Source organism: Natator depressus, chromosome 3, assembly GCF_965152275.1.
Source record: "Natator depressus isolate rNatDep1 chromosome 3, rNatDep2.hap1, whole genome shotgun sequence".
NCBI classification, from domain to species: domain Eukaryota; kingdom Metazoa; phylum Chordata; order Testudines; family Cheloniidae; genus Natator; species Natator depressus.
Window position 1 is genome coordinate 2228287 of NC_134236.1, and position 12186 is coordinate 2240472.

General features: G+C 43.1%; 1 protein-coding gene across 13 annotated transcripts in view; it reads right to left on the reverse strand.

The window, feature by feature from the left end:
• The window catches only part of DTNB (dystrobrevin beta), a 383895-nt gene that overhangs the window by 126626 nt on the left and 245083 nt on the right, over window positions 1-12186 (reverse strand). For 9 of the 13 annotated variants that reach the window (XM_074947300.1, XM_074947299.1, XM_074947308.1 and 6 more), the window contains 2 exons: window positions 9746-9835; window positions 417-504 (listed from right to left, as the gene is read on the reverse strand). In XM_074947300.1, the coding sequence (XP_074803401.1) occupies window positions 417-504; window positions 9746-9835 (178 nt within the window). The remainder of the gene's footprint in view (window positions 1-416; window positions 505-9745; window positions 9836-12186) is intronic. The other 4 variants (XM_074947310.1, XM_074947306.1, XM_074947305.1 and 1 more) reach the window with 1 other exon arrangement.

The following is a 12186-nucleotide window of genomic DNA, read 5'->3' on the forward strand; positions in this document are numbered from 1 at the left end:
ATAGTGACTGATTTACATTCTCTGTAGCATATAATATTTTATATGCCTTTATCATGTGTCCACCTATTTGTCCATTCTCTACACTATGTAGGACTAATCTATTTAATCTCTTCCCATGTGACAGTCTTTCCATGCTTGTAATCATGTTGCCATTTCCTGGACATTTTCCCTAACCTTCTTGAGAAGGGGTATAGTGCAATACTGGGAAGGTGCTATTCATGCTATAAACAGTGAGAAAGGAGTGGAAAGGAAAGTAATGCCTCATTTTACATCAGCTAAGCAGAAAAAAAGACAATTTGACTCAATTTAGCACAATATTAAGCTGCTAATCAAAGCTCTGAAAAACATTTTGCTACCTTCCTTAATAAGAAAAGAGCCAGAGAAAATCAAATTGGAGAATCAATGCATTTACTTACTGCATTTCCAGCTTCTGCAGCTAGCCTGGCAGCATATCGGGCAATAAGTCTGTGCTCCTCATCAAGTCTGCTAGGGCTGTCCAGGACACTGCCAAGGGAACAAAAGGTCAACACATCGCCATCAATACGGATAGCTTCAGCACTGGACATGTCAAAGAAAAGGATGCATCATTATGTAGAATCAAATTAATCTGAAATGAAAAACCCCTGTCAGAAACCATCTACACCGTGCCCTTCTCCCAATCTTGAACACAGGGCCTAGCACAAGATTGTTCTCTCAGTAGTCTATTCTCCATGGGTTTGTCCAGCCTAGTGTTAAATATTTCAAACAATAAGTTTCCAAAACTGAAAAAAACCCCTATAAAAAGATTGCTAGCAAAAAATATACTGTTTTCCCAATGATATTTTTAATAGACCCCGATCAAAACGGGTGACTAAACTGAATGGTGATGGTGGAAAGTCCTGTACTTACAAGATCTACATGACGTGTCAAATTGAGAATGGTTTCCAAAAAGAAAAACTGAGTGAATCATGCTAACCAGAGAAGAATTCACGCTGTAACTGAAAAAGATAAACTAAAATGCAGAAATGCTGCTGATAGGCCAGCCTGGCAGGAGTAAAATGTACAAGGCATGCAAGGATTCCATTTTGAGACCTAGAATTTGTCCTTCATTCCATGGCTGACAGAGGTTGAGGATGCTGCAGAAATGGCACTTTTAGGGCTTGACCTGACTCCGACTAATTTCAGCAGATGTTGGATTAGGACCATACGGCTGCAGGAGCAGAGGTAAGGACCTTCACATCACACTGTAGAAATATTACTGCAGCTGTCTTGTGAGAAACAGTAAACGAGCTCTGGAAGAAAATGTCTCCTGCAATTCTGACCCACATTGACAGAACCATGAAACAGTAAGAAAAGTTGGAAGTTGAAGGCTGGAGAAGCAAAAGCAAAAATAGGAACTCTGGTGGTAAACATACGAACGGCCACAAGGGGTCAGACGAATGGTCCATCTAGCCCTAATCCAGTTTTCTGACAGTGGCCAGCACCAGATGCTTCAGAGGGAATGAACAGAATGGGGTGATTCGCAGGAACCATCCCGTCATCCAGTTCCAGAATCTGACAGTCAGAGGCGTAGGGACACCCAGAGCGTGGGGTTGCATCCCTGACCATCTTAGCTAATAGCCATTGATGGACCTATCCTCCATGAATTTATCTTGTTCTTTTGAACCCAGTTATACTTTTGGCCTTCACAACATCCCTTGACAATGAGTTCCACAGCTTGACTGTGTTGTGTGAAGAAGTACTTCCATTTGTTTAATTTAAACCTGCTGCCTATTCATTTCACTGGGCGACCCCTGGTTCTTGTGTTATGAGAAGGGGTAAATAACACTTCCTTGTTCACTTTCTCTACACCAGTCATGATTTTATAGACCTTGATCATCTTCCCCCTTAGGTGTCTTTTTTTCCAAGCTGAACAGTCCCAGTGTTTTTAATCTCTCCTCATATGGAACCTGTTCAATACCCGTAATCATTTTTGTTGGCCTTCTCTGCACCTTTTCCATTTCTAATATATCATTTTTGAACAGATGTTTTCAGAGAACTATCCACAATGACTCCAAGATCTCATTCTTGAGTGGTAACAGCTAATTTAGACCCCATCATTTTGTACATATAATCAGGATTGTTTTCCAATGTGCATTACTTTGCATTTATCAACACTGAATTTCATCTGCCATTTTGCCGCCCAGCCACCCAGTTTTGAGAGATTCTTTTGTAACTCTTTGGAGTCACCTTTGCACTTAACTATGTTGAGTAAATTTAAGAACATAAGAATGGCCACACTGGATCAGACCAAAGGTCCATCTAGCCCAGTATCCTGTCTTCTGACAGTGGCCAATGCCAGGTGCCCCAGAAGGAATGAACAAAACAGGTAATCATCAAGTGATCCATCCCCGTCACCCATTCCCAGCTTCTGGCAAACAGAGGATAAGGACACCATCCCTGCCCATCCTGGCTAATAGCCATTGATTTTGTAGTGTCTTCAAACTTTGCCACCTCATTGTTTACCCCTTTTTCCAGATCATTTATGAATATGTTGAACAGCACTGGTCCCAATACAGATCCTTGTGGGACCTAGCTATTTACCTCTCTCCACTGTGAAAACTGACTGTTTCTTCCTATCCTGTTTCCTGTCTTTTAACCAGTTACTGATCCATGAGAGGACCTTCCCTTACATCATGATTGCTTAGTTTGCTTAAAAGCCTTTAGTCTTTGACAAGGTCCCTTGCTTTCTGAAAGTCCGAGTACACCCTTGTCCACGTTTTTTGACCCCCTCAAAGAATTCTAATAGATTGGTGAAGCATGATTTCCCTTTTTAAAATCCCTGTTGACTCTTCCCCAACAAACCGTGTTCATCTATGCGTCTGATAATTTTGGTAGGTGATCCTCAGGACTAATAGGAAATCTGTGGTGGGAGGAGAGCACAACATGGGTCTCAAACCATTTATATTTCCAGAAAAGTGCTTATACTAGTCTAGTGAGCCTGGCAGGGCCTACCTAATATATAACACACTATAAACTTTAGAAATGGTTTTAAACTAAACATCTTTTAAAATATAATAACATCAGGCTATAGTGGACAAACAGTAAGTTTTGAATTAACTGAAATTAGTCAATATAAAGACTTGCTATGAGCTCAGACTATGGGCTGCAAAGTTTCCATTACAACAAATCAGAAGTGAGATGCCATATGAAAGAGCAGGCTTTTCAAGTTAGTGTATTTGCCTTTGTTGCTGGTGTCTGATTCAGTCACTACAGCATATCTTTTTTCTCCACTATAGTTTGTCTTTAAAATCATAGGTAATAAAATATTTTAATGAGGCTCAATTTTGCAATGTAGCCTAATGCCAGAAGGGCTTGCTTCTTGACACTGGATCCACAGATGTAGTGCTCGATGTCCGAAAACATGCAGTGATGTGCACCTATGCATTTTCAATCAAACGCAGGAACAGAATCAAGCCCTAAAAATGCAATTAAGGTAAAGAAATAAATGCTGAGTGCCTGGTAGGATACATTAAAAAATATCTGCATTACATTGTACAATCATTAATTACACCTTAATTTCACAGGCAAATATTCATTTTAATTAAACAGTAGAATTCAAGTTACATACCTCACATTTATTTTAAAATATGCATTCGTTCAAATTCATTAACTTGGACTCCTCCAGAGTTGGACGGTCAGTCAGAGGGGAGGTGTCAGAGGTTATATCTTACACAACAGGGAAGCGTGAGGAAGCTGAGTGAAGGTAATGCTGTAATTTACACATTGAAAGGCTTGGAAGTAGGTGTAAATTACACCAGTTCAGATATACTTCTGAATTTGGCCTACTGTGTGTCCATAAACAGAATAATTTGAAGATATTCAGTGATCTTGATGCAATAATACTAGAGAAAGAGGGGCCTGTAAGGGAAGGTGAAAATTGAGGAAAGTAGTATTAAGAGATGAGACAAACCATTGTATTGGCCTTGATGATCTTTCCCTGTTTCTATTCCCCGCCCCATAACGCTGTATATTCAAAACACATTTTCTGGACCATGGCACAGTTTTATTGTAGGTCCACCTTCCCTACCTTGCTATCTGAATTTGATTTTGATACTGTGAAAGTAGAATGAATTATATTGAAATTATAATTCATTAAAGAAATGCTACTTGAAGGGTTTGTTGAAATATAGTTGTCAGGAAGAGAAACATTAAGGAGCGTGAGACAATGGGTCCTCAAACTAATTAACTTAGAGCTCCTACTGAGCTAGGAGATTGGTAAAGGTTAGTATGCAAATAACATATATATGTATCAAAGCCCTGGCTGGGATGATTTAACTGGGGATCGGTCCTGCTTTGAGCAGGGGGTTAGACTAGATGACCTCCTGAGGTCCCTTCCAACCCTGACAGTCTATGATTCTATATTTGTCAGTTTCTGCTTCCTTTTGTCTCTTATGTTAAATTGGCTTTGGCTTGTCGGTATAAATAAGTTAGCTTGAGCTTTTGCAGGGACTCACATATCTGGGTGCATTGGCAAAGCGCTTTGCTAATAAACAGAGTGTTCTGACAAATTATGTGAGTCCTGAATCTGACTTTCACAATTCCTGTGTGGATTTCATCAGCAATTTAAGCTGTTTGACCCCTTCTTTCTAGTCAGCTCTCTTGCTGCAGGATCTTTCATTCCCTTTGTTCATGATTTGGTATAACTTAACTGTCTCTCACTTCCTGAAATAGTTTCTCTTTATATTAAAATGTATTAGAAAATATTATTCAAAAATTAATATTCTAATGGAGAAAACCTACAATTTCTTCTTCATTACTGTCAGAAGTCTTATGTGTGCAGAAAGGTACTTGAGTTTGAACTTGCCTCTTATACCTCAGACTTCCACATGTCAGTTAACACAGAACTCAGGCTTCATGCATGGAAACAGAAGGCACAATTCACCATTCAGTGCAATACACATGTACTATATCTAACAATACTGTAGAAATAACATAAAGGGTATTAAACAACAATCTGTGAAATGTCACAGAATCCTATATCCTGCTTCATGAAGTAAAGAAAAATCATTTGCTTGTAGTTACTGCTCTGAAGCCAATCTCACGGGATTCTCACTCTGACGACTGTTTCTTCTAACACAAGACCAGCAAAACTCCCACAGCTTAGAATTTTTGGCCCTTGAGGGCAGCAGGAGGAGGATAGAGTGTGAACCTGAATGAGCGATATTGGCTACCATGCACTACTTGCACAAGCTATTTTCAAAATGGCCCTTTACAAGAAATGATAAGATACTTACAGATAAGCAGTTGTGTAGTAACATAATTTCCACTACTTTAAAGACATTGGGCCAAAGTCTCCAGACTGCTCTGACCACTTTGTGCTCCTTACAGAGTGCCAAGTGGTCATAAACTCACCAGAGATTTCTAGCAGAGTATTCCTTTTATGGAGGGGAATGGCATAGAGCAAGCACCAGTCATTCCCCTTTCCCCAGTGTAAAGGGGAAGATAGGAGCATGTCAGGGACGACCCGAGGAGTAACAACTGAGCTTCACTATGCCTAATCCTTCACTGGGATAAAGGATCTTACCGGTGCTGTCCCTAGCTATTCTGGGGCCCTATTCTGCAAGGGGGTGGAGCCCCAGGCCTCCACAGGGGTGGAGTGGGGGGCTGGCCCCAGACCTCCACGGGGGGGAAGGAGGGGCTGGCTTGGGGGGGAGGGGGGAACCACCCCCCAGCACACCAGTAGTCACTGACGGCGTAGCTACGGCCGGGTCCCTGAACTTCCCGCCACCAGTGAGTGTAGGCCTGGCCCTGCTGCACTCCTCAGGGTGGGAAGAGGCGGGGCTGGGTGGGGGCAGGGGGGAGGGATAGCTCATAGGGGGAGGGATAGCTTAGTGGTTTGAGCATTGGCCTGCTAAACCCAGGGTTGTGAGTTCAATCCTTGAGGGGGCCATTTAGGGATCTGGGGCAAAAATTGGGGATTGGCCCTGCTTTGAGCAGGGCGTTGGACTAGATGACCTCCTGATGTCCCTTCCAACCCTGATATTCTATGATTCTTTGGGGAAGGGGTGGGGTGGAGTGGGGGTGGGGCTGAGGCAGGGGGTGGGGCCTGGAGAAGATGCGGGGCAGGGGCTGGAGCAGCATGCAGCTGCGCAGGGCACCAGGAAATTTGGTGCCCCAATTTTCCTGGTGCCCCAGGCAGCTGCGTACTTTGCGTATGGGTAAGGACGGTCCTGGACCTTACGTCAGCACCACAGTTTAGAGCAGGGTCCTTCTGCTCTAACTTATGCTGGGGCCAGGCAGCCCCAAATCAGGGTGCCACAACTGGCTCCCTGAGACCACCACTCTCCACTGCAGCTTGGACATACTGGAGAAGAAGGGCCACTGTCTCGACAGGATTCTCACACTTGAATAATAAGAAGTTTGAGGATATCCCAAACAAAAAATAGGCTCCAAAAGGCAGCAACAGAAAAGACCATCAGAATCAATGAGCAATTTTAGCTGCTAACAGACACCACAGAGACTCTGACACTGGAATGTGGAGGTAGCAATGAAAATGACTTCAAATAGAGATATTTGGCCACCATAACATAAAACCCCGCAAATAAACAAAACTCCTCTGGGGGTGCAGTGGAGAGAGTTGGTTCTCTCCTATTTAGGAAATATGTTCTCTGGAGGCTGTTTCTGACCAATATCACTTTATGGATGCGTGAAGAGAGGTCCGTGTGGCTGCTCTGCAGAGGACAGCAAGGGAGATTTCTTTCACACAGGTAGTAGAGTCAACTAAAGCTTGTTAACAAATTAAAAAATGTTAAGAAATATCTAAATTTCTAAGCTGTTTCCATTTCATAGGGTTCAAGACAGACCCATTTTTCATTTTTTCAACATTTTAATTGCATTTTTATCAATGGTTATCGAAATTGGTTTCCCACAAAACCCAATTTTCAATAAATGAAGCATTTTTATAACAGTTTTGATGTTTTTAAAAAATTGATAGAAAGTGGAATGGGGACAGTTGGTCCATGTATCTCTCTTTCGTGTCTGTTGTGGATTCCTGGGTGTGTCCCAACTAAGAGCCAGCTTTCTTGGAGGGGTTGGAGGTGATCTCCATGACTTGTGCACACATGGTTTGATTCCAAACCAATTTCAAAGTCCCACACATTATGGGTGGCTTCCAGTCAGAAAATACAATGAATAAGGTTTACATTGTCGTGTCCAAGGGCATCTCTTGGACCCAGTGAGATCCCTTCCTCTTTTGAAGACACAGCTATAAAATGAACATAGATTCTAGAAAGAGATGAGACAGTTTGACTATTGATAAGCAGGAGCAAGGAGCAGTATATGCTTCGCAGTACTGAGGCAAAACTATTAAAGTCTCAAGAAAATCGAGAGGGGCATGCCAAACCAAACAGAACTGATACAATGAGAAAAAATGAAACTAATTAAGAGCCATAAGGCACCAAGATGGGAGGGGAAGGGGGAAAGAGAGGTTGAACTTGAGACATTGAGGCAAAGGAAGATTTAACCATCAGTGGTGGATCTAGGTATGCTGGGGGGGCTGCCACACCCCCTGGCTTGAAGTGGTTTCCGTTACATACAGGGTTTACAGTTTGGTTCAGTGGCTCCCAGCACCACCACTATACACATTGTTCCACCACCCCTGGATTCAACTCCCTGAGGCAAAATGCAGTGAGGCCCCAAGGCAGAGAAAAGAGACAAATGCAGTGAGGCACAGACACCAACACCCAAGCTTGGCCGCCATGTAATGAGGCAAAAAGAGAATTTGGGCAATTTGGAAGAAAATACTGGGTACTAAAGGGCTCCTTAGTCTCACAGAAAAAGGCAGAACAAGAACCAAAGCCTGGAAACTGAAGCCAGACAAATTAAAATAGGAAATAAGATACATTTTTAACAGTGACAGTCATTATCTACTGGAACAAACTAGCAAAGAAAGTCGTGAATTATCCATCTATTGATGGCTTCAAACCAAGACTGGATTGCCTTTCTAGAATATATGTTTTAGCCAAGCACAAATTATTGGATTCAATGTGGGGTAACTGGGTGAAATTTAATGGTCTCTGCTACACAGGAGGTCAGACAAGATAATCTAAAGGCTCCTTCTGTCCTTAAAGTCTATGTATCTATAAAAGGAGAGGGAGTCATTAATTATTAATTATCATCATTAATTGAGTGTGTATGAGTCCTGGAATGGCAGGCCACCTCCACCTTTGGCAATGACTTTTTATGGTGTACAGAGAATCCCACCAGTTTATCGCAGACAGAAGGATGTAATCTGTACATGAGATTCTTGACTGCTGGGAGAGATCAAAAGCATGGATAGTGGAGGTGGAGGCTTCATCGGGGATGTGGAGGAGCACTCGCTCTTGCTCAACTCTGCCAGACACACTGAGGGCAGAATTTATTTATTTTTAAAAAAACCCTGTCAATATGTTTTGGAAGGAGCAAAATCCTCCCTCTGAGATCAAGTGTTCCAACATTTTGCAATGTGGCAGCTATTAGCTACATCTAGTAGTTTCTCAAATCTCATGTATGTGCCTTGAAGTGCAGTCAATGTGACAGCCCCTCATCACCAGCTCCTTTTCATCTTAACCTGAAATAACTACATGAATCCTTTGACGTGGGAGTCAGGAATTCTTTGCTTGTTACATGGTGGACAGTGCTCTATGCTGCTGGGTAAACAGGTGTTAGCAGAGAATAGTGACTCAACCTTCAGAGGGAATGACTGACTTCACTCAGTGATTTGGAAAGCTAGAGCTTATCTTTTCCACATATCTGTGGGACAGAAATTGCTAAATGAAAGAATGATGGCATATGGCCTTCTTCCAAAAAGCTAAGCCAGTGGGCATGTGTGGACAGGTTGATGCAAAGCCTCCAGGCACATCCTCTAAGGCTCTGCACCTCCTCTTCCTCTCCAGCACAGATCTGTCTCTGTCAATAGATCGTTAGGCCCCAAAGTGGGGTGGGGAAGACCTGCAGGCCAGGGAAGCAAAGTGGTAGAAAATAAAGTTATGGTGGAGTGAAGCCACAATGCTTCAGAGCTCTGGGGGAAACCTTTCTAGACTTCTCTCTTTATACAGAATCTAGTTTTACAGATATAAAAGATAAATGCACACAGCCACTAATCTTAAATGAGAAGAGAGAGGATCTCTCCAAAGCACTTACCAAACTTCTCTCACACTGTTTAGGAAAGATAAAGGACTGGAGTTTTGAGACCATGGCATGTTACATAAGTCACGCGCATGTGTATTTTCAGAATGATTTGAAGGATTCTGGACAGACTTGCCCCAGTTGCATCTGCTGGGGCACATATACCCTTGAGTAGAGCAGTGAATAGGATCTAAAAAACAATGGTTTAGTGTCCATAGACGTCTATGCTGAAACCATTTTAGTGTTTGCCTAAAACTACCATTAAATTGTTTACAGTAACAAAGGTGGCCAGTTTTTAATACTTTTTTAGGACTAAGTTCATAAGTGGAAAAAAAAATTCAAGCGAAAGTTGCACAAAACCCTGAGAAAACTTTGAAGGCACCAAAAATATGGTTTTGGTTTAAATAAAATTCACCCTGGGCCTGGGATAAAGGGTGAAAAAAGCTCTGCACACCATATAAGCACCATGTAAGCTCTCAGTAAGAGGCTTCAGTGGTGTGGAGTGCCTTGTGCAGACCTACTGCCATGGGGTGACTTTCACCTCCCACCTGTAAATTTCCCAAAGAAAACAGCATTACTGTCCCCATCCCCACTCCATGAAAGCTTTCCTCACACTAACCGTGTACCATTCTGTAGCCGGCTCACATATGTTGCTATCAGTGCATGCTCATCAGCTAAACGATTGGCAGTGTCCAGTCTGTACTGCAACCTAGTAGTAATGAAGGCAAAGAAAGCAAACAAAACATAAAAAATAAATATAAAGCAAATTATTGTGTTAACACACAACAGTAATTAAAATGAACACAGATTGATGAACAGTTAAAAATACACACATGATTCAACAAGAGTCACATGAAAATGATACCTACTAACAACTGGGTGCTCACAGATATTGCCCCCAAATACCCTATCTTTCTGTGGGCTTCCTTCCAACCTTCATTGAGTAGTTTCATTTCTGGAAGGCACACACATATCACAAGGATTTAAAGATAGCAAGTCATTTTAAAATATGTTTTTGCTTCTCAAATTTCCTGTGCCTGTGTAATTTTCTTTCGTTCCTGTATTAGGAATTCAAACCTGCTCTTTCAGCATGACAATTCCAATTAATTCCTACTCTAGACATGTCCAGGAAGGCATTTGTTTTGGAGATATCTTTTAAAACATGACACCTATTGCTTTCAGTGGCAGTGCACTGGATACTCTGAAACCACAATCCACATTTCTCAGACACACAAGCTCTTTTCTTCTTTGTAAGGTACAGCTGGTTGCTATATAAATCTGCCTGAAGCATAGCAAGACCTTATAATGAAGAAGCAAAATGGAATTACCCTCGTAAACCCCTATGGGCAACAAGCAACCTTTCCAATAATGGGTATGTAACAAGAGAGAGAATTAACATTAAGCACTGTACAGAAAGAACTCTTGAGCAATCAATATACGCCTTTCTTTTGTGAAACCTGACTACTGTGAGATACTGAAAAGCTTTAATTTTAGCTCCCCATTATAGCAGGCATACAGTTGTAACCACGATGCTGAAGATAGCAAAACAGTTTTCCATTACAACCTGTTTCATATGTTCTTACCTTTGTGAAAAATTCAGCAAAAATGGTTGAGCTTTTAAACTTGAAACGGACATAGTCCTCATTGAAGACTAGCACTTTTAGTTTTTGGGGAAAAAAAAGTTAAAAAAATTTTAATTTAAAATATAATGATGTCTGAAAAGTGTCCTGATCATGCATGGTAGATTTTTCACTCGGTCTCTAAATGTATTGCACATGAGTGTGCAACTAAATTAACTGACAAAAAACTTTGTCAATGCAGAGTTAAGTTTGCGCAGTGGCATGGCCTGCCTTTCTGAGTTCAGCAAACCTCAAACCATGGAAAACCAGGAAATGAAGAGTTAAAGTACATGCGACACCACCTTTGCCGTTGAGGCGCTGCTGTGGCTGGCTAAAGGTAAAGGATACTATTTAATTCCTAAGCAATCCTTCCCCTCCTGTACACTTTGTAGTAATAGTTGAATAACCCCATGCAGCCATTAGCAATTCACATGTAAAAAGTTGCTCCTTGCTGTCTGATGTCCTCTGCTGCTGTGAACACACCACAGGCAGCAGCTTACTAGAGGGCCACATAGTTCCTTGATTATGTGGGCTGAACAGTACATATGCCGAGCCAGGCCCCCTATGCACACAGCAGCCAGGCCTCTCCAACCATCCTCTAACCCATGCAGTTCACTGCTGCTTCAGACGCTCCCTTTCCCCTGACCTCACATAGGGATTGCTTGTACTTGCACTCTGTATTTTCTAGTTTTCAGAGGCTTAAATTTAGCAACACTCCACATTCTAGAAGGCCACCAGGCACCAATGGGAAACCTTAATTCTGCATTAAAGTGCCTGGACATTTAATTCCTTGGTTTGAAAACAAAATAATGTTTTAGCGCACCCATTTACTACAGCGCAGCTCTCTTCCTCCCCTGCCTCTGGCCCCTGGGCAATGATTACTCTGGCCACAGAATGTGCTGGCTGCATGCTAGTCCCTTCACTGCCTCTGCATCATCTCCTAAGCTCCTATCTCTCTGTCTTTCCCCAAACATCCTCCCCATAGACTGCGCATGACTCCCGCATTTGGGGAGGCTGGGCGTGAGCACTGGAAGCTTCCTAGAAGTATGTGGGGGCACCTGCACCCGAACCGTGGCTCCACTCCCCTGCTCTGCCCTGAGGCCCGCCCCCACTTGGCCTTCTCCCCCTGAGGCCCTGCCCACGCTCCACTCCACTGCAGGCTCCACTCCTGCTCGGCCCCCCGCCCAATACTCACTCCTTTCTTCCTCCTTCCCCAAGGCCCTCCTCCTGCTGCTCACGCCAATCCACCCCTGGGGGGTGCCTCAGGGGAGGGGGGTGGAAAGGCACGAGCGGCGGGCAGGGGGCCCTCAGGGAAAGAGGCAGAGTGGGGAAAGGAAGAGGAGCAGTGTGGGTGGGGCCACAGGGGAAGAGGACAAGCGGGCACGGGGCCTCAGGGTGGAGCACGTGCGGGGTTACGGCCTGGGTGCCCTATCGGCAGCAC